This window comes from Galleria mellonella, unplaced genomic scaffold (genome assembly GCF_026898425.1).
Source record: "Galleria mellonella isolate WM207_F2 unplaced genomic scaffold, CSIRO_AGI_GalMel_v1 utg132, whole genome shotgun sequence".
NCBI lineage: Eukaryota > Metazoa > Arthropoda > Insecta > Lepidoptera > Pyralidae > Galleria > Galleria mellonella.
The window spans coordinates 1,098,689-1,122,622 of NW_026441989.1; the positions used below are offsets into that span (position 1 = coordinate 1,098,689).

The 23,934-nt window shown below is 34.0% G+C and overlaps 1 protein-coding gene and 1 long non-coding RNA gene across 2 annotated transcripts; both read left to right on the plus strand.

The window, feature by feature from the left end:
* Positions 1–436: 436 nt before the first annotated feature.
* LOC128202498 (uncharacterized) lies at positions 437–15,980 on the plus strand. The gene is made up of 3 exons (XM_052903071.1): positions 437–3,095; positions 3,711–3,836; positions 15,874–15,980. The coding sequence occupies exons 1-3, from the start codon at positions 437–439 to the stop codon at positions 15,978–15,980; spliced, it is 2,892 nt and encodes a 963-aa protein (XP_052759031.1).
* A 597-nt stretch (positions 15,981–16,577) lies between these two features.
* On the plus strand, positions 16,578–19,603 carry LOC128202491 (uncharacterized). The gene is made up of 3 exons (XR_008253812.1): positions 16,578–16,644; positions 17,328–17,403; positions 18,434–19,603. It is a non-coding gene; the product is annotated as an uncharacterized LOC128202491 (long non-coding RNA).
* Positions 19,604–23,934: the final 4,331 nt, after the last annotated feature.

A 23,934-nucleotide genomic window follows, 5' to 3' on the forward strand; every position in this document is an offset into this window, starting at 1 on the left:
CGCTGTGAAGATCACGGCCTGTGCCCTATACGATTACAGAACATATCAATCAATATTTGAAAATATAATTAAACACGTCGATGAATAAATATGTGCCGTGAAATTATCAATTTAATGTTTATCAGCTGATTGTCAGTTTGCTGCTCAGTGACAGTTGAGTATTTACTACAGCAACGGGGCTCTGTCGCCCCGGTAACTGCAAGCTGCTTTGACAACAATCTACCAAGAACCAATCACAATGCAAATCGTGTGCCGGTCTCCTAGCTACTTCACTAATGACATTCTATATTATTTGTTTATGTGCCAAATTGCTGTTTTTCTTATGACGCTATATTTTTATACTTAAAACAGCTTACATAGTATGGACAGATATCTGTAAAGTGATTTCTTAAAATAATTTAACGTACGCATTTTATATTCTATTTGTACTTTTTTTATGGAGAATGTCGTTAAGCAAACCACGAATGTGCTATCCAATAATGTTCCATTACAGCCCACAGGATCTACAGCATCACAGGATAATGATATACAATGCCCAATATGTCCCCAGCCGCGTTTTTTTAAAGGCCAGAGAGGTCTCCGAATCCATGCCAGTAAAACACATAAACAAAATTCTGAACAACCTATTTCCCAATTTTTAAACTACTCGAACAATCAAAACAAGCCTTTCTATGAAACACTTAGTCAATTAAAACATTCTGTCCCTCTTGTAAAAAGAATACCTAGAGCCGCCCGTTCATCTGTGGCGAAAAAACTATCTGAAAGCCTAAAAACTGCTGTTTCAGATAACTCGAAACATAGCTGGGAGCTTTTACTAACTTTCCCTTACCGTATATTACATGCCGACATAGACCGTAAAAACCTTTCCCTAACCAGTTCATTAAAATCAAACTGTTGCAGCTCGGAACTGGAATCTGATCGGATCTCAAACCTCCTCAAACATCCAACTTTTCGCAATGGAAGTAGTATTTATAAAAAAGTTGAACGCAAAGTGCATGACGGAGACGTCAAAAGTGCGGCCCGTCTCCTCTTTTCCAATGATGCTGTAGCTCCTAATATCCCATCTACACTTGCTGCTTTACATTCTAAACATCCACCTTTGCCATCCAACCTCAACCTTCCTGACGCACCCGAAAACACAGATATCTATATCGTCGCCTCAACCCAGGATGTCTTGCATGCAGTTAAGTCCTTCAACAGTGGGTCTGCTGGTGGTCTAGATGGACTTACTCCTCAGCACCTTAAAGACCTCTTATATGGTACTCCAGGCGATGCCGGCACCTCGCTTTTGGAGGACTTAACAGCCCTTGTAAACCTAATGCTCTCTGGAAAAATAAATGAGAGCATAACCGAAATTTTATACGGTGCAAACCTTTGCGCTCTCGCCAAAAAAGACGGCGGTGTTAGACCTATAGCAATAGGTACTACCTACAGACGGCTTGCTGCTAAAATCTGCTGCAAAGCCATATCACATAACCTGAAAAAGGAATTTGAGCCATATCAGCTCGGTTTCGGTTCCAAGGGTGGGTGTGAAGCAGCCATACACTCTCTCCGCACATACATTACCAAATCTACCAACGATATTTTGCTAAAGGTGGATGTTAAGAATGCCTTTAATTCACTTAGTAGGGACGCCCTGTTAACTCAAATTAAACAAAAAATTCCTCACATTTACAACTTCCTTTGGCAATGTTATAGCGAACCTACTAAACTTATGTATTTAAATAATACTTTACTCTCGGCTGTTGGTTGTCAGCAGGGCGACCCTCTGGGACCAGCCATTTTTAGCCTAGGAATTAACCCAATTATTCGGCTTCTAAATTCGAAATTCAATGTGTGGTATTTAGACGACGGTACCCTAGGAGGAAGTGTAAACACCGTATTCGATGACCTTCATATTCTAATACAAGAATTCGAACATATTGGGCTTGAACTAAATTTTTCCAAATGTGAACTTTTCATTCCGGATAGTTTATCTAATAAAGATGAAGTAATCTCTAAATTTAACACCCTGGCTCCAAATATTAAAATATTAAATGAAAGTTCACTTCACCTCCTTGGATCACCTATTTTTGATGAATCTTTCCCCAGCTTTGTCGAAAACAAAATTAGTAAGTTCTGTTCAAATTCCGACCGCCTCCTAAATATCAACACTCACATCGCATATAATATTATTCGATACTGCCTTTTTGTACCCAATTTTACTCAAGTTCTTCGTAGTACACCTTTTTGGAAATATCCAGACCTCACCGCAAAATTTGATGAAAAAATAAAATGCATTCTGAGCTCCCTCTTTAATATCACTTTCGAAGACCGTATATGGACTCAGGCCTCTTTGCCGGTCAGGCATGGGGGCCTGGGAATCCGCCAAATCTCCCATATCTCCCTACCAGCTTTTCTATCATCAGCGCACGGTACGCAGAATCTCGTGAAAAAAATACTAACACCTTTTTTCGGTGATTTCGAGATAGCTTACCTGCCTGAGGCTAAAAAATCTTGGTCTCTGGCTTGTCCCAACGTAGCTTCTCCCATAAATCCCAAAATCCAGAGGCAATGGGATGAGCCCATTAATGATTTATACAGAACTTCGTTACTAGACTCTTCCCAGAACTCTGCTGAAAGCGCCCGTCTTCTCGCGGTGTCCAAATGGGAATCTGGCCTTTGGTTACACACAATTCCCTCACCTCATATCGGAACATTATTGGATAACGCAACGTTTAGACTCTCAATCTCTCTCAGATTGGGGGCCAAAACGAATGCTCCCCATTACTGCAGGTGTGGGGACAACGTCAGTGCCTTGGGACACCATGGCCTATCTTGCCTTAAGAGTGCTGGGCGCTTGCTGCGCCACTCAGCTATTAATGACATTCTCCGTCGGGCTCTTGTCACCGCGGGCGTGCCTGCCATTCTAGAACCTCCTGGTTTGATACGTGATGATGGCAAGAGACCTGACGGGATGTCCTTGGTACCTTGGAGGATGGGACGTCCGCTTGTATGGGACTTCACCTGCGTCGACACGGTGGCACCGTCTCACCTTCAAAATACATCCAAGAGGGCTGGTGCCGCCGCAACACACCAGGAGTCTATCAAGCGCCGTAAATATTCATCCCTTGGAAATGGATATATATTTGCGGCGTTTGGAGTTGAAACTCTGGGTCCGTGGGGCCCCGAGGCCATGAATCTTTTCAAAGAGATCTCACGCCGGCTGGTGGAAACCTCTGGTGACCAGAAGGCTGGCCTATACTTTGGTCAACGCATTTCCATTGCTATTCAGCGTGGAAATGCAGCAAGTATCCTAGGCACCCTACCAGCTGGCAGTGATCTTAAAGAAATTTTTTATCTTTAAATATATATATTTTTAAATTTTTTAATGTTATATTGAATTAAATAATATTGATTTATAAGTTTTTATAACCTTTTCTATATTTTAGTAAAGTTTAAAAACCGAAAAACGTCAATTTGTAGTTATTTCACAAAAAAAATTAAAACTTGATGATATTGTACGGAACCCTCGTTGCGCGAGTCCGACTCGCACTCGACCGGCTTTTTATTATTTACAATATCTATATACCTACCTACTTCCAATGCTACAAGTATAAGCAGTTTATAACAAAAACATCATGAACAAAAGCTCGTATTGTCGCGTAATAAAAAGGTGAGACGACTTAATTGTATTGTGATGTGACATGTATTGAAATAATCGCGTCAAGTGTCGACTACAAATTTGCCTGATAATAGTAACAATATGCTCCGCGGGTGGTCGCTGGTCGCTGTTTGCTGGTTGACCGTCGCCAATAGCCGCAAACATTGTTTGGAGTGCTCCCATTTCTTGGAAGGTCAGCGTAGGCTTTGTGCCGTAATGCCTTACAACCTTCGTCTAGGAATCGTAAAATAACTTTAGAACGCATAATTATAGGGAGTTTCTGACAAACTCCGCGTACGAGGAAGTATTGCGAAACCTTTGGTTTAGAAATTGGACGCGCAATTATCGGTTGTTAAAGTTGCAAGAATGTATGTTCTTGTGAGTGTCTGTAGGTACAAGTATTGATGGGTAAGATTACCTTATAAGGATTACTAGATATCTATTTTTTACTCTTTATAAATCTAAAATATGAAAACTGTCAATACACAAAGACACGCAAACCACGTGTCAGAGGTCTATGTTGATAATACAAGGCATATTATAAAGTAATTTTATAATTTTTAATAATAAATTAAGAACAAAACCTGCAGTTACATTCCTTCTTTATCTACATAATAAATCGACTTCGAAAAGGTTCTTTATTCGACTGTATTTTTGTCTGTTTTTTTTTATGCAACTTAGAATGGCAAACAAACTGATGGCCCACCTAATGGAAAACGGTAACTATCGCCAATAGACATATGAGCAGTACCATGGACATAACAGAGTATACTGTTTCGCCCATGAGGGGGGTACCCCCATGCGTTGCTATTCCTGAGGACTCAGGTGTTGTTCCTCTGTACCTTGTAAATTCACTGCCATATCCCACCCTTCAACAGCCATGCAAACACAACTGCTTCATGGTAGAAACACGAATGGGACAGAGGTGCCCAAGCAAACGACTTTTGTACAAAGTTTCCCTCTGGTACATGACATTTTAGCAAATTCAAAAGGATTTACCTGTTACTGTGTTGGACCATTATTTGCTAATAACGGAGTCAATATGTTATTTAGAAAAAGCTTAATTTTACTATAATCTTTTGTCTTATTTGCGTCCAACACTACAACTAGCAACTATCGATTTCATTATAGTAACAAGATATTATGTTTATTTTATTGTCACCTGGGCGTTTCCGTTTATAGAAAATAATTACTGATCCAAGCGACGCTGCTATGTTTAATAGTACCAACTTTGGAATAAATATTTGTGTGTGGGAGTACACATAATGGGTCCAGGCTGGGCATCAAGATCGAGCTACAACATTACAGAACCTACCTATATTTTAATACTCAATACATACTGCATTCTATTATGTCAACCTTTTATCTTTATAGTGAATTAGCAAACATTTATTTAATTTTCAATTCAGTATTCTTTAGATTTAAGATTGTTTATTCCAATCGTTACATTTTATTAGGATTTTAAAGTATATATTATGAGATAAAAAATAATGAATGTTTCTATGAATAATTTAAATCTGTCTTATTCATGTCAAATAATTTAAAAGCTAATCTAGCTCTAACTTATATTCATATAAAAAAATTATATACTATGTATTAGTACTTAATTTCATTTATCGATATATACTATATAAGCACCATTAGTTTGCAAAATACAGTTTATTTTTTATTTGAATCAAATAAATTCTAGAAAAATAAAATGTAAAAGTGTCAATATATATTATTGAAAATGATAAGATGTTTTTTTTTATTTTGATATGTGTCGTTTCAAAAACCAAGTAATTTTGTAATGGTTTAGAGAAGGTATATATATACACACACACACACACACACATATATATATATATATATATATATATATATATATATATATATATATATATATATATATATATATTTGGTTTTGCACTAAGAGAGTACCTGTGTAAAAGAATGAATTGATTATGATAAATGAAAGAATTTAAATAAGAAATCTTATATTAAGAACCCTGTAGGGTTCATTGTTTTACCAAGCACGGAAAATACTTAAACCTTATTTGAACAGTAAAGTCGTGATCATTTTGCATATCTAGCAAATTATTCAAAATCTACGCCCTGTTCTACATAACTGTGTATTTTATAACGAGTCATACCGGTGTATTATTAAGGCGATATTAATTTTCTTTAATGGTTGGCCAGTTTGCGTTCGTAGTCAAACAGCTTTGGTGACGCGGTGCGTAAAACATCCGCGGCGACATATCTAGGCGCACCGGTGCACTAGATTTGATCTGACGCGAGATAAATCTCTGCCCGCTATCTATTTCAATTTCATTGAAGCGAGCAGCGAACGCGATATCACCAATCTCGACCTTATTCTGTCTGCAGCGAGCGGCCGGGACCACCCAAGACGCGCTTTGAGCTCCCAAACATAGACTGTTTATTATTTATAGATTATACGTCCCAACAAATACGAGACGAAATCGAAGCTGTATATATACGCCCATTATACTCATTGCTGCTTTATCAACAATGTTATCGAGATAGTTGTTTGAAGATACAACCCATTAATTGCAAACTTGGCAGCCCAATAAAAAATTATTGCAGTCATTTATTTGAATGGAATGTAAACAAATAGGGTGACCATTCTGAAGCTAATACTGTGTTTTTGTCATTGTTATTGTAATAGTATTTACGTATGACATGGATATAATGTTCAAGTGTGTATATATTTTTAAAATGTTTGATATCACGTTTTAAGTGAATAATACAACCAAGATCCGCGTTTATTTACAATAGAATAAACTCGTTTCTAAAATTAACTCACTCAAAAATCAACCTGAAACCTCATTAAGCAACAATACCTATGTGTTTGTATGTACACCAACAAGATCCTTTGCATATAGACAAAGGTGTAATATTAAAATTTTTTTATCCAATTGCAAAATAAATAGTAATTATTAAAATGTATAAATAAAAAATTTGACATTTTCAGTCTTACAAAAAAAAAAAAAATTAAACACTGTTTACCTAAGCAGTGTTTGACAAAACTCTGTTTTAGTGATTGAATATTGTTTAGTCACAATTCAATCATGCGTATTTGTAATTTTATACGTAACATCAATAGATTATTATAATAAAATTTATTTATTTTAAATAGCTTTTATTTTTAACATAGATTTTATTTGTTTAGGAATTAGCAAATGTTAGTAATGCTTCTGTAGTAAATCATCTAAACATGTATTGAACACGTGTCTATCGCAAGTTTAACTTTTTTAAGGTAAAATGGTTATCTTATATCAAATTGCAAAGTAAATAATATTTATTATATACAAATATTCAATTATCGAAGAAAAATAGATTTTGGTCTAGTTAACAATAATTACAGAACAAAATTTATTAAAAATATATTTTTAAAATTTATAATTATAAAGTTAAATACATAGCATGGGCCAAGCCTGTTTCATCATAAGCTGCTGCAATATATACAAACTGTAACAGGTCAAGTATTCTATGAGATCTCCAAGTAACGTCTTAGACACCCATTACTTATTTCGTAACGTGTTTTAATATGTTACTTGCTAAACTATTGAAAATCTTACTTTAGTTTCGTTCACTGCATCTTTTATTTTATTTTTTTATTTATTTATTACAGTTGCATTATACATTACAATACATATAATTCTTACAGACATTAGGTACACAATATATACAGCTTCAGTATTATATGTGTATATTTTGCAATAAACAAGAGTCTCCTACATTGGTCCTTGCAACATTTTCAAGGAGCAGAGCAGAGGAATTAGCAACCCTATCGCTTGTAATATACCTGTTCAAGACGACCTTTTCGCAGTCTCCCCTAGAAACTATTGCATTTACTCCAAGTTAATTCATCATGATGGGATCACTGATTTGTCTATTCATCCTTGGCGATTATCTCTTACTAGTGCCTCGCCAGTGTATACCGTTAACACTAGCAGGCTTACCATTCCATTTCCAACCGTTAAAAAGAAACATTTTCGAGGTCATTCTATTTATTGGAGGTCACCATAAGTACTTTGCGTTTGCCTGTACTAGATCGCCTTTTTTTATTTCTTTCCTGTCGATTGTCAATTCTTCAAGCTATGTGGTCCGCTACTTCAGCATATCGATCAATCAAGCTTACAGCTTATATATATCGGTTATATTCTGTCAATATGAACAACACTACACGTTCGCTATTCAAGGTCATGTCATACTGGACACGTTAATAATATGTGACCGAGGAGAAGGTAATCTTAAATTTTAACCATCGCAGTTCCCATTACCTTCTGTCCCAGTAGGAATTTACTAGTAAAATATAGCTAATATTAGGATGAAAAAGTGCTTTCTAATCGTGAAGGAATCACCTATTTACTTCCCCAGACTTATCTATCCTTAATTCCTTCTTTTTTTTTAACTAGATGAGAAAGTAAACCGATGATAACTATTAATAATCTGCTTTTATTTATTTTCGATTTACTGTAAAAGGTATCCAATCTATTGAAATTTATTAACTTCGTTATATCAGTAAAAAAGTATTAAATACATTTTCGTTTTGTCATAAAAAATGATACTGGTTTTTTTAGTATTTAATAACATTTGTTAAATGTGAGTAGATTTTTGCTTTGTTATAGTTAAATGTGCGGATGAGATTGAAGAAAATTTTCAAGTTGTAAAAAAAATTATAGTAATAAAAATAAATAATTAGAACTTTCGACAATAATAGTAACTTTAATGTAAATATGTCAGTTACTTCTTTCTTCGTGCACAAAAGAAGTAAACGAACTAACTATCTATGTTATAGTTTTTTCATAAGTGTGGTGTAAAGCTATTAGGTACTTGAAGAAAGTACGATTCTTTATCCAATACTCGTTATGCCCTGTTCCTTCCTTGTTAAATTTTAATAGAATACGTAAAAATATTAGGTGACCTTATGAAAATTTGTGTTGTGATAAATAACGTTGAAATCATATTCTCATTAACATTTAAGCTTTGCTGACACTAGTTTAACATCGCTATTACACAATTAATCACATTCGTTGATTAAATTTGTCATAAAAATTAAGCTCAGAATAAAATGTTTTGGTTTCGTGACACTAATATATGTAATTCATCATGGAATAAAAAGTTTATTTGTTTATTATATGCTATTAGTTCCGTAATTAAAGATTTTATTTCTAAATAATAATAATAATTGGCAAAATTTGTCGACAATTAGTATGTATTTATTAGTTCAACTCGTTAGTTATTTCGATTGTAAAATATTCAGTCGATCGATTGATATATAAAACTACAATTGAAATCCATGCACAAGTGGCAAAAATATTGCATAATATAATAGACAGAAAAAAATATATAGTTGGCTTGAGAACTTTTTTTTTAATCGGTTGATTAAGCTTGAGTAATACCTATTTGATCGTTATTCAAGTCGCATACTTATTTGAATTTCGAATGTTAATATTTTTAGGATTTATTTTTCGCCGCAAAACCCTCATAATTCACGATGTCTGGTCAAAGGGAATTGGTTGTCGCGGTCGCATGTTATACGGCTCGACCGCCGCCGGAATCCAACTGGGAACGACGAAATGAAATGTCAGATATTCGCTATCGATGTTATAATAAGATTTTAAAATTTATTAATCTTCGTAAATTAAGATCAACATGTATATTAGAAACGGACGTTTCGAACGTTAATTTTATTACATTTTACGAAATATTAAACTAAATGCATAATCTCTAAAGATTACGACAGACAATGAAGTCCAATAAACATAATAAATACAGGAGATTTTTGATTGATTGAGAATGTCTTTCTTTTGAAAGTCGATTAAAAATTATATCATAAATTTAGATTGTAATCACAAAAGATAATGTTATCTTAATAATGTAATAAAATTGGAACTAGATGATATCTATATATTGGAAGTATTTAAGAAAAATGGATATGAGTGGTTTTAGTGAGAGCAATAGATGTCAAAGCTTTTAGAAATTTTGTCCATCTGTTTGTATGTATATTTGTTCCGGTATCACGCAAAAAGTACTGTACCAAATTGGATTCGGTTTTCATAATTATGGTTCTGAATTAAATTAGAGCAACTTAAATCTAGTATATGTTATGTCTATATATATATACGTCATCTATACTCATAAGTGGCCTATGTCATTGGATTCCTACTGTGTAAATCCACGCGTAATGGGTAAAAGGTTAGTAAAAGAATACCTATAAATAAGTATAAGGAGAAAAATATAGGTATGATCTTTGGGATGACATTGACGTGACGTCGACCCTATCTATACATTCCTTTTATCGCAAACGAGATTGTGCTTCTAGGGTTGTCGTACCTAATATTAATTAAGCCAGCATATCCCGTTAGCGCAGGCGGGGTTACCATACCATTTTCACCCATCAAAAAAAATATCAATTAAGCTGTGAAAACAGTACTGATACAATTTCTATGAAAAAACCAAACATCGGTTTTATATCGTATAAAAATTCGATGAACATTTTATATGTACAAAAAAGTGGCAACCAAGCGTACGGTTTGACTGACCAAAAGCGGCCACCTCAGTTCATGACCACTTGTAACAACACGTTATTCATGTATTGCTGATCGCTATTATACATATAAAGTTCATAAATAGTTCCCAGTTACTGCACTATTAGAAACGCAGCTAGACATCTATAGCTATTGGCCACTAGAAATAAGAGACTACTAGTATATAAATAAGTTATCTATGCTCAAACAAATTCATGCCGAGAACGTTTTTAAATTATATTCAGCGTTGGTTAAACTTTGTTAATTTTATTTGATTTGACTAATAGCGTTTACGTATTTAAAACTCTTTATTTTAGTAATTAATGGTAATCTCCGATTATTCGGACTTTATGAGGCACCAGGTGTTTTTGTTTGGTCAACTTCCAAGAGATCAGTTATAGAGCGGCGTACACCCAACAGCGACACTGCTCACACTAATACCTTTGTTTAAAGATTACCCTTACACAGCACCGTGTCAGAATCGTCGACGTGGGTGGCATCCCGCTCTTGTTTTCTGACAAAAATAAGGAAAAAGATATTTAAATGCCTTAAGGAAATTAGTCCCTTTAAAACATGGCTCGGACATGTGTTACTTTTTTCGCTTTAAACATGTCGGAGGGTAAGATTTATTGGCCTTTTCATTTTCGACGTAAAGTTGTGGTCAAGTGAACGTAAAACTTTAGTGCATTAATTAATGAATAACGATACTTTTATTTGGTATTTGGCTTTCGGTTTGTTTGATTTTAAAATATTAAGTATTTACCTTGAGATTTTCTAGTATTTTTATGGAATGATAAGGATTTAGTGCAGGTAAGTTACGTAGCACAGGTAGCGCAAACAGCTACTGTGCGCCCGCGCAGCGCGCACCCGTCCTGTGTACACAGTTACTCATAATAATAAGCAGTGGTAGGGTGATCACTAACATGAGGGAAACAGGACACCGGTTGATACAAAATCGTCATGTCAAAAGTGTAAACATACCCGCGACATATTTACATACCTACCTGTGTATACATTGTAAAAGGAATAAATATCTTAAGGTAGTCACCTAGGTTATAACGTCTATTAATAATATTTTTAACGCTATATTAGATTGGGTATATTTTGGGGCTATAACTTTTTTATACAATAAATTGTGTTTGTTTCTTTCTGTATTTCTTTCATTTTAAACTTTAAACCTTTTACATGATTACTGAAGGAATTTTTAAATTTCAAATCATACGTAAAATCTAGAAAGACATGCAAGTTCTGAATTTGGCTACCTGTAGCAGCTGGGCTAAAAACGCAGTGAAACTACTGCCATAAGAATAAACAGCGGTTGTTAATTTACTAATACCAACCGCTCTGACGTATCATAGTGAAGTAAATAATTTGTATAGATAGAACAAAATTATCGGTCACCAAAAGAAAAAATACCGCTACGATATCTGTATATACGGGATCCTCTGTGCAATGATGGCGGGAAAAAGGTCATCGCTTATTTCGATATCACCCAATACCAGTCTGATATTTATACCCCTTTCGATCTGAGTCTTCATTTCGATTGTATATAGGTATATATTAGATAACTGGTATTTAATAGATCCATTATTGAATCAATACATAGTTAGTAACAACAGTATATATGTTAGATATTGCTATATATAATTCCTACCACTTATATTTATGTAATAAAAAAGGTCGTTAATTTAGATTATTAAATTATTCTGAAATATTTATATTTCAGTTTGTTTTATTTCATTTCATCTTTAACTAAATGTTGTTAAGTTTAACTTACGAAATGAGAATCTCATCTTGGTCTTGCCGCTGATTACGTAGTATACTTTAATTTAAAGTCACTAACATGTCCTAATTTTTATTTAATTCATGGTTACAAGTGCGAAACATCTTGGAAGCGTAGCGATTCGACTGACGAGGAATTATCGTGGTTGTTTATACGGTGCCACTCGAAGTAACAAGGGCCCGCTAAATGTCTGCGCAAACACGCCACTGTCCAACACTCTTTGTGCTAACAACTTTTTTTCAGACACTGTTGGTACAAAGCAGACCTTCTCAAAATCGATGACACCACTACTGATCTACGCACATAAAAATCTAGTAAAAAAAAAATGAGAAGATCATCAAAATTTTGCTACTGGACTTTGCAAATGAACTAAAACTAGAATTGACAAATAAAATTCTTGCTCTCTTTACAACGATATCATTATCATATGAGACTTTAACTGTCCACTGCTGAACATAAACCTGCCCCCCTGGGGGGTTTTGACAGTAGTTGCCACGCTTGGCAGGCGGATTGGCAACCGCAGTCAGGGCTTTAGAGATGTTTTAAGAAAGAAGCTGCTGCCTATGCCTCGCCCTCACTTAGTCGCCTTTTATGATACCCACAGGAAAGGAAGGGGTGGCCTATTCTATACCGGGACCTACACAGCCACGCATTAAATTAAATAAATAAATATCGTTGTCTATTGTTAGTTATCGTTTTTATACCTTGTATCTTTGAAACATTAGAAATGACACCTTGAACATTATCGATGCAAAATATCTGCTAATTAATACAACCTATAAATATATGTATTATAATTTGCCACGTGGTTCCGGCATAGAACAGACCACCCCATTGTTTACTGTAAAGGGTGTCGTAAGAGGCGTAAAGGAACTTAATGGTAGAAGGATAGGCAGCAGCGTCCCTCTTAAAACATCTCCTAACTGCGGTTGCCAACCCACTTACCAAGTGTGGCAACTACTGGCAAAACAAAGTGGACAGTTAACAGCTGGTATGATAAATGTAATAAAATAGCAAAAAGAAAATTACTACATTGAGAAAAATATTTAATAGCTAATTTACGGAATTTGGTATGAAAGATGTTTTTTTATCAATTATATTTTATAATACCTATCATAGCACATAATACTAATATAATCATAATGTTATAATTATTTTAATGAATAAATAAATAAATTATTATAAATAATATGATATTGCTTAGTTGTCATATTAATGTAAATTGAGATACTTGAGTATTTTATCTTTTTCTAACTATGTATCTGCTTAAAAGATACCGTCTGATATGAGTTCGGAATCTTGGATTCCGATAAAGATTATTTTTCAATTAAACACTTTTGTTATTCAATCATCTGTAAAATTAGACTTGGGAACTGAGTTAGGAGATTGGACAATATTCTCACGAGGAGGAGAGCGACTGGTGTGGTAGCCGAGACAGATCAATGTAAATAATCTCGTTGTGATCGCTACGCTCCAACAATATCAACTCAGGAAGCACGGTTATTCCATGACTGGCCTTAGCGCTCTTTACCCTGTTTCCACTGTTTATAATTAAAATATTATTTTATACGTATTACTGCTATCTAGTCTAAATGATTTAGGGAGAATTTGTTAATAATGGAGATTAGCAATCCCATTGCTAGCAATGTACCTTATCAGGTCGACCTCCACGCGATTCCCCTTGGAAACCATTGTGATTGATTTATTGTTGAATTCGTAACGATGGGTCAACTGACCTACTTCATCATCATCTATCATCTCTCATTGGTATTCCGCCAATGTATACTGATAACGCAGGCAGTCCGCTTGCGTTATCCATTTCATTAACATTCATTAAAAAATAAATACAAATACAAATGTCTTTATTGTGGATCATAGGTCAATTAAGGTATTACAGTAGTTAAATAGTATCTCCATGTCCTGCTATATAAGCGTACAATATATATAAAAAATGTAAATGATTGCTTGGTTACTTTTACCGGTGCTTATAAAAATTTGCAAAAACAGCACCAACATAGTTAATATTCTCAAAGAATCGTCATTTGAGAATATTTAAGTTAAAAAAGAGTTATTTTTAATTTGAAAAATTTACTACATTAAACCTAGTATATTATTAAATAATGCAATATTTGGTATAATAACGGTAACAATATGAAGGCAAGTACTCAAAGTATCTCAAATATACTTTGTATCTCAATGTGAAGGCATAGAATACTTGTATTTATTTATTTTGGTGATGGCTAAAATTCGATAGACTCGAGTAAATTTGAATTTAAAATCTCAATATTTCTATACGTATTTCTGAAATCATCTTCGTTCTCGTGGTATTTATAAAAAAAGCTTGAATTATCACGAACCATCAGATGAGATAAATCCATTTTGAAATAAAAAAGATTTCGAAGTGTTTTTTGTTTCGTTAGTGTACAAATCTTATACAAATAAATAAAAAAAAAAATTTGTAAGTTTATATCATATTTACAATATTGCGTTAATTTGGCATAATATCAATTAACATGTTAATATATGTATGTGCATCAGTATGGGCATTGATCATAACAATAAATTATTTCACGTCCATTACGTAGACAGTGGACACAGCTCGAAAGATAAAGCGTAGATTGAAGAGTGAATTATCGATGTCGCGCTCGGGGCTAAGTTTGTTCAGTCGCTCAAAACCACCTTGACGAAACGAGAAAAAATTCAAAAAACTCATTTGGGAACCGTCCACATCCTGCTTTTTCATAAAGCTCAGTTTTTTTTCAAAGAGCCACCGTACTATCACAATTACATGTTAATGATTGATTATAGGATGTTTACTTTCGATTTCTGTCTTGTAACTGTTTGTTTTACTCCGAAATATCTACAATGAAAAAGTCCGTCGTTATCATCACGTCACGTGGGATGGTAAATTTTAAACTTGGAATATGATTTCAGAAGACATCTGTTGTAAGGTACAATATTTACAATCCATTGTGTGCCATGTTATCCCGTTTCTCCTAATTGAGTCATCTTACATAGGAATGTCATTGTTTGCAAAATTTAACCATAACTTAACCGCACAGTATACGTAACGATGTGGGTGGTCTATGATTTAAATTATACAGGACATGTTTTTACAAAGATTTTACAAAGTTATTTATGACTCACAAAATTTCTATTCATGTACACCTATACTTACACAACATGTGTGAATTGTCTCATACAAATTTAGGGATTGGAGAGACGAGCCAAACAAAAAAGAAAATTTTATTTGCGGTAAAAATGTTTGTAAAGTCCATTATCATCTTAATGAAATGATTATAAGATCAAGTAGATAATCATTTTCTTATACAAGTCATATTTATCTTTTACAGTCGGGTTAATTAAAATACGACTAACTATGTTCAGGCTAATACAGAAACGTAGTACCTACCTGCAAGTAAACATAATTCTGCGAAGGTGGTATTGTTAGTCTACTGACAAAGAGTAACTCAAAAAAATCCATAACGGCGGCAAAATACTTTTTTTTTTTATTTCTTATTTCTTATAATCTCTTATTCAGTCTCATTAAAATCAATAGGCAATAAGCCTCCCTATTGTGTGTTTTTCAATCTTTTTATGAGAAAACAAAGAGGGAGAAAAATCTGAGGTAAAATACAGAATACGTAGCTATTTAACAGAAAGGTTCATTTCCTAACAATTTAGGAAATGAGTCAATACTCGGAATCTAGCACTACATTTACAAAGCATCTTAAAAATAATTATTTTCTAGCCTTCCCAAGAAATATCATAACATATTTATTTTTCCCCATAAATGTGGAGTATACATTTTACTTCTAAATGAAGCTCTCACAATGTGTCAAGACTTGATGTGTTTCTAATCTTACACCTGATGGTGGAGTGTTAGAAAAAATAATAGATACATGCGCAGACAGGGTGCGTGACGAAAGGTATACATGTAGCCGCCATGTTGCGAGGGTCGGGGGGTGCGCCGGCGCAGCCGAAGGGCGTACAAATTGATTACGACGCGGCGACGGACTGACAACCAGACCACCCACGTAGGAAATAGAATTATGGATCTGATGCAACTACCTTGTGTATTGTATTTAATAAAGAGCCCTTTGAAATTTAGCTTTGATTTTTTGCTGTGTAGATTGTTGTTTGATGTCAGGTAGGTCCTAGTACAACGAACAATGACCAGGAAAAGAAAAGGCCTTTGGCATTAGGTTCTATCTGCTTACTCCGAAAGACAGTGTGAAGATACAACGAAGTGTCTGAATGTAAACTACTCCTACATTCATTGATTTCATTCAAACGTTTAAACCCTTCATTGGTTTCATAAAATCCATTCTTTTCGTCTTATATATATGAATAAATCTACTGTGTAAATTGTAGCTCCAACCACCAATCTAGTTACAATAAAAATGGGTCAGTCAGTCAGTACTTATCGCTTTATAATATTAAAGTATCTATGTTACAAATATTATAAACATCTTATAATTATGTTACGTATATGTTATTATATTATCTATAATTAACCTTGAGTCTAAATTAATGTGATAAGAGCCGCAGCTAGTTATAGATGTAAGCATATCACAATCCGAACGCAATTTCTAATTTGTAATCAGTCGTCTGTGTGGTCTTGTCTAGTGATAACTTGTCTGTATCCATAACCTAGACGATCTTATTCAGTCATAGAAAGAATAGTAAGTATCTCTGAATTTATTATTTCACCATTTTCGATTTTTTCTGTTTTAGTTTGAATATTAAAATAAGATTCATAGTGGCTACAATTTTCTAAGTTTTATTTTAAAGTCCGTAAGTTTCGTAGCATTTCAATTACTTTATAATTTTTTTATCTGCCATATTTCCTGTAAATTTACCATTTTCGTCCTTTACAAGTTCCCAGATATATATTTAACGACACAATATATGTTAATTTATATAGTCCATTCCATAAAACTAGTGTTAGTATTCATTTCGGCATTCCGGCATTCGGGCAGCACACCTGCAATGCCGCTGGTGTTGTGGGTGATCTTGGGCGGCGGTAGTCACTTACCATCAGGTAAGCCGCATGCTCGTTTGCCATGCCCCCTGTGTTGTATAAACAAAATTCATAGGATCTCAAAAAATGTCATTAAAAAAAAGTTATTAACTTAAAAATTATTCGAAATATATATTTTTTAAATAATATTTTTATATCGAAAAAGCAACAACCTGTATATGTACTAACGGTACTATAAAAAATAGGTATATTACATGCCTTGCACTGTTTTTTATAGGATTTTTCATGAATACTAACGCTAGTTTTATGAATGGAATTTGTTAATTAATAAACTGTATTTTACTTTTAATTACAATGTAACTAACAACTGTTGAAAATTGGCAGATTTGCGTCATTAAGAAATTGATGAAGATATCGTGACGTTGATAATTCTTTTTTTAAAAAAGCCGTAACTCAATAAGTAAGTATTCAAGAAAAATCTACTTAATACACTATAGATTAAAAGCAAGGATAAAATATAATTCTAGGCTTACACAATAACAAAATATTTTTATACCTATAAACTTCCCTTTATAGCCATAATATCATAAATAGGAGTTATAGATAATAACAGTCTCAGAAGTTAGAATCATAGAATAAACATCAGATACGTGTGTAGCCTCAGTAAGGGTAGCTCACGTGTGCGTCACTCTTCACTATCCTTTCCTGCTATTAGAATCCTTAATTGCTCTAAGATTGGTCACGTTACTCTCTTTTATGGTAAAGCGGTCAGACTTAATTGTTTTTATGAGTGTCTGTTTTTTAGTTGTGAATTATTAGTTTTGTAATCGAAGTGCTGGTGGTCTATTATTTCACTTTCGGTTTGTCTATAGCATTTAAATATTCTATGATTATATATTTAATTCTTCATACATAGACGCAGAGCTGTATTAATTTTGTTTTACAATTTTAAATTTATACATGTTAAGTGCATTTCTTTTGAAGTTACAGTAGGATTCATAGAAGAAAGGAAATGCTATACACATAATTTTAATGTCGATTCTTATACGTGTGCCAGCAGTTCGAATTACTGTTTGTGCTTATTACCATTAATGACGCCTGACGAAAGGACCCATAAGGGCGAGGGCACGGAACTTACACAAGTATTGCTTTTATTATTTGACCCCGGTTTATACATTTACTTTCACGAGCGATTATTTGTTGCTTACTACAATTGGATTGAAATGTTACATAAATAGCAATTAAATATTACCACTGATATTTGTGTAATGGTGGTGCTCCCTGGTGTCAAGAATTTCTAAGTTCGTGGTATACGAAGACCTGGCTTACCAAACGATTCTTTTACAAGTTCTCCAAAACATGATGTAATGATAATTAAAATGGGATGAAATATTGTTAGAAACTGCACTAATATGTAAGTCCTACTTTATATTTTCGACACAATGTAAATTGTTATGAAATAAAAGACACAGACTGACATTTGATTTCAGGATCCGGGCTGCAGTCTAGCTTTGTCCCCTGATCTGTCACCGCTTAATAAGTATTTTGGAACAAAAACCAGTACAATTATACAAATTAGTATAAAACTATCCTAAAAGATGACGTTTATTAAAATAATTTTTTTGTGTTATTGATTAAGTAGCATGTAAAATGTAAAACTTCTAGGTGAACCTTATTAAATAAATAAATATATAAAATCGAAAGTCAGTTTGTAGAGAGGATTTGACCAAATAGTCGTCGGTTCAAAGGTTCTTTTGTTTTATTATATAATATCAGGTGCGGGTCAATTCCTGAAACCTTGACAGTTAATGAGTCCTAGAAACATTTTACTAGCAATATGAATGCGACGTGAGATCGAACGACAAAATTGCAGCGTGAATGTTGCTCGTACACAACTATTTCACCTCCTATAGCGGTATTTTTGTTCCGTCGCAGTGCGAGGCTACTGTGCTATAAAACACCATTTTGAACAATAGCCATATGAAAATTGAAAATTCTCGAGCAACACGCTTCAAAAAGACTATTGCTTACTCATTATTATGCATGATTACAATTGAATTGCTTACCAAGTTAATTTGTATTCCAATAGTAAGTACCTATAGCGTGCAATGTTCTCATGGAATAATTAGTATAACTGGATTTGTGACGCAGAAAAAAGCTGGACAAGACTACAGTTCATCTATTTTGTCTCGTTACAACTTCTGCTGTGGTAAACTTTAATATTATCATAGATGTTATCCACATTTCATTTATATTTGGTATTCTAACATTGTGTTAATGCTTAGTTTGAATTAAAGCAATTAGATTAGCATATCTTTAACACAAAAATCTCCATCTGGAAACGAGATTAAAAAGTTAATATAGCCAAGAACGCCATTATTATTTTTATTTACTTCAAATTATTATTAAGGTAATAATTTGTCCCTGAATTGTGCTATTGAGATTGAATTGTATGTTTTTTATAAGCTTTGGGGGGCCTGCCTCAGAAATACGAGTAGTGCTGTAGGAACAAGTACATACTGCTTGTGGTTTATTTTTAAAATCATTATCGTAACATTACATTAAATACCTATGTATTTTGTATTATATAGAAAATTATTTACAATTTTTTTCTTTTTTATTGTCATTATTTTAATTGCTAATTTTTTCTTCTTCAAGTTAAGCCTCTCCCACAGACTGCTATGATATGTGATCTTAGCCATCTGTATCTACTGATTCTCTATAATAGATTAGAAGTCTGAAATACATAGATGCATCTAGTGGAGAGAGGTGGTTGTTCTATAATACGTATTCCAGTACGGGGTTACCATCTGAGTCAGAATCATAGTCACAACCAATTGGTCACAATCCATCTTCCCCATCTATTATCTATCATCTATTTATTTTTTTAGTAATTTGAGAAAGATTATTTAATATAATAAAAGCATATTTTTGTTAATTTCTATAAACAGTATAAATTCTTATTACTCTTTTGTTTCCATTAAGATACAATGTAGCTGACGACTGGTATAAAATTTATAATGAACTTTTGTCTTGACAGATAAATGTATAATTTTGTCGTTGCGTTTATTTCAACAGGTTTATATTATAGCCGCTCCTATATTTATTCATGATTGTGGGCTTCGACATTGGAAATACTGGCTGCGATTCTCGGTATGGTCGTAAATTAATTCTAAGCAGAATCGGATTAGAAAATTAGCGGCGCGTCGTCGGCCGTACGTAATTACGGTGCAGTGAAATGGGTAGTTGGTGTGAGTACTTCGTGTCCACCAAGAGCAGAGCGAGGCGAGACGATGCCGCGGTCGTGGACGGAGGTGCGCAGGCGGCGGCGTCCGTGGCGCGTGTCACACGCCGCGATTCCTGCAATAATCTCCCCGAGCGATTGCTCTATCCGGTGACGGAGTAAAGTATCGCTAGTTGATTATTGTGTTTATTTGCGCGTCGTGAGCTTGTGTTGGTGTGTTGGATATGTGTGCATGCGTGCGAGCGGTAGTAGGCCACCCAGCGTGCGGCCACACGCGGCGCCCACCCACGTGGCAGGGGCGCCTCATCGCGGCCCGCGGCCCGCTCTCGCTGTACCACTATCACACTCACCTCATGCCAAACTGGCTACTGCCTGCCACCCGCCACTGGACAATGACATGCTGCCTTGATTGACATATGCCACTCTCTGATATCACCGATCTCATTGAATTCTGATTTATCTTTTCAAGATAACTCACGTAATCACGTGACTTTTTTGTGTAAAAAATGCAAATATCAGACAAAATATTTACAAATACATTATAACATACAGATGATTAATAATGCCTTTCGAATTAATTTATTAGCAGATTAATTTGTTACTATAATTTTTTAGCTTTAAGCGCACACTACATTATCATACACATTACAGTTTGTGCTTTATTTTTCGAACACAATGTTTTTTAGGTTTCCTTACCAAAAAGGTACAGAGGAACCCTCATGTTGCGACTTCTTCCATCCGTTCTTCCTTTTGTCACAGCGCCAAATATCAGCAACTACTAATGCTATCAGTTCGAAATTTGGAATAGCTTTATAGTTCATTGGCCCGCACATATTGCAATAGAAATAATTGAAAAAATATTTTAGGAGGTTCAAAAGAGGTACTCAAAATTTCAAAATTGACCTACATCTATGTGGCATATAATGTGGAATATCATATAAAAGAGTATATATACTATATTATTATGTTTATTATTTATTTATATTTGTACGTTTTAAAGCTGATTTTTATTATTAGATTAGGTGTTTATTTCGTATGAGAAATGCATAAAAGACAATTTTTTCTCATATCCGGAACCCTCGACGCGTGAGTTCATCTCGCATCTGACCGGTTTTTTTACGTAGAAAGCGAATACTCTATTTTATATATTGATTTCAATGTAGTACATTACGAGTTACAAGAGTTAAATTTTCAGTTAGGAATAGGCGACATATTCTTACGCCGCCTGTTGGTACCTATAGGAATATATTTAAGATTGGATAATCGCACATTTGATTAATATTTATGAGTGGGCAAAAGGTCAGAGAGACGTAAGTATCCAGGAGCTGTCACAGAGTTGCGTTATTACCATGAGTTTAAATTATTCATGTTTAAATGTTAATGCATTATAAAGGGCATGTTTAAATAGAGCCGACTTGAAACTGTTTATGGTTTTGACCTGTAAATCACAAAATAAAATTGCATAATTAAACTTAATTTAATGTTATAAATGTCAAACGAAACTTATCGCATTTTATAAGATTTTATCTGGTAACAATTCTGTAATAGAATGTAAATTTTTAAGTAAGTTTTATATTATAGGTTTACTTTTTTAAGTTATATCTAACCTCTTGTAAGTACCTAGATCCTTTACTAAATATGTTAAATATAGAAAAAAAAAGATTATGGTTTTAATTAGAATATAAGGCAGGCCGTGTTGTGTAACGTCTGCCAGCGCGTGCGCAGAGCAGCGGACTATCTGTCCTCAGCCAAATTTTGCAGTGGCTGCAGCGGTTCTGCTATAATGCCAGTACAGACATATTGTACCTATTCGTAGTATTCATTCATACTATACTTTGTATTATAGGTATAGCAATAAACACGTTGACGTAAGCTAAGAGATAGTATAGTTTTCTAAAAGAGATTGCTTAGCGTGAAGATTTTTGTATCACTTCAATAAATAAAAAGGAAATAAATAAAATCTTGTCCTGGCATAAAATAGGCCACCCCTTCCTTTTCTGCCTAAGACATAAGAGGCGACTAATGGGGGACCAGCGATGGGCGGCAGTGTTCCTCTCAAAACATCTCTTCAAGCTTTCTCTCTCTCAAGCCTAACTGCGGTTGCCTATACGCCTGCCACGCGTGGCAACTACCAGCAAAACATCCCAAGGAGGAGGCTTATATTCAGTAGTCGCCAGTTAAAAGCTGATATGATGATGGTGAAATAAAATTTTATCAAAGTGTAGTTCAGTATTAAACAAGTGATAAGTAATATTTATATTTATGCTATACAATTCTGTATGATTGTAAAGTTCGATATTTTGATATTTGAGTTGCCCAATAGCACAGCCGGGGTTACCATTTCATTTCCATCGATTAAAAAAAAACTTTAAAATATCTAGATATCGAAGTCATACTGATTTCGATATCTAGATATTTTGCAGTTTTTTTCATAAATGTTTATGTCACAATGTCAATCATAAATGTTTATGTCACAATGTTTTATTGAATCGGTAAGATATATTTTAGCATTTTTTCTAAAATGTTTTATGCTTTTCTGTTTTAATATTTATTTCCACCACTATGCAATTATAATTTACTCACGGAGGATAACTACACTTGGATCACATTTTATACCTTAAATTGTAATGAATAGATGTCTTTAAAGGTTAACCACCTTTCATTTCAAATTTTATAGTAAATTGCCTTAAACCCTAATTTTTTTTATACCACTTAGAATGACAAACAAGCTGACGGCCCACCTGATGAAAAGTGGTAACCGTCGCCTATAGACCTTTTCTTATACATGCATTTTCTTTTAATATTTTTTACATAATATGATTATGAGGCTTTGGTAGTGATTTAGTAGAGATTAGTAGTGATCATATGCGTATTCTTGTGTGGGAATCCCCATTCCCACACAAGAAAAGTCTGGTGTTCACATCAGGATCAGGAGCGGAGTTTTCAACCAGAGGGATAGATATGTCTTAAAATATACGCTTTTCTTAAAGTGTTAAATTCCCCACTGGAAAATAATCTTAAATAAGTCAATGGCTCTACTATTACATAAGGATGCAGATTGTAAATATTTATTTATTTATTGAACTTTAATACACCTAGACAACGTAAACGGCGGACTTAATACCCACCATAATATACTTAATAAACACCATATGTTGTTATCTGCCAGTTCACCTTAGACAGGAATAACAGCAAATATAATTAACGGTGCAACGTGCAAATATGTAGCTATAATCTGTACTCTACTTCATCACTACATAGTATAATATAAAACAAAGTCGCTGTCGCTGTCTGTCTGTCCATATGTATGTTTAAATCTTTAAAACTACGCAACGGATTTTGAAACGGTTTTTTTAAATAGATAGAGTGATTTAAGAGGAAGGTTTATATGTATAATACATGCATAATATATTAAAGAAACATTGATAATTTTAGAGGTTTCTAATATGATGATATGTAATGTGCACCCGTGCGAAGCCGGGGCGGGTCGATAGTATGCTATATAAGTTGTTCTATTATTGTATCAGAATCTAATATAGAAATAAATATAAAAGTTCCTTGTTGCTACCATTTTAAAATTTACATTTAAAAATTTTATGCATGTAATAAACTGTTTCCAAGTTGTAATTAAGTCATTCTGCTCAAAATCTAAATATTTATACCGTTTAAATGCTTAATCTAGTTGATTTCAATTAGCAACACATTAAATCGTGCTGTAGGCGCCGTACGCCGATAAGCGGTCAATTA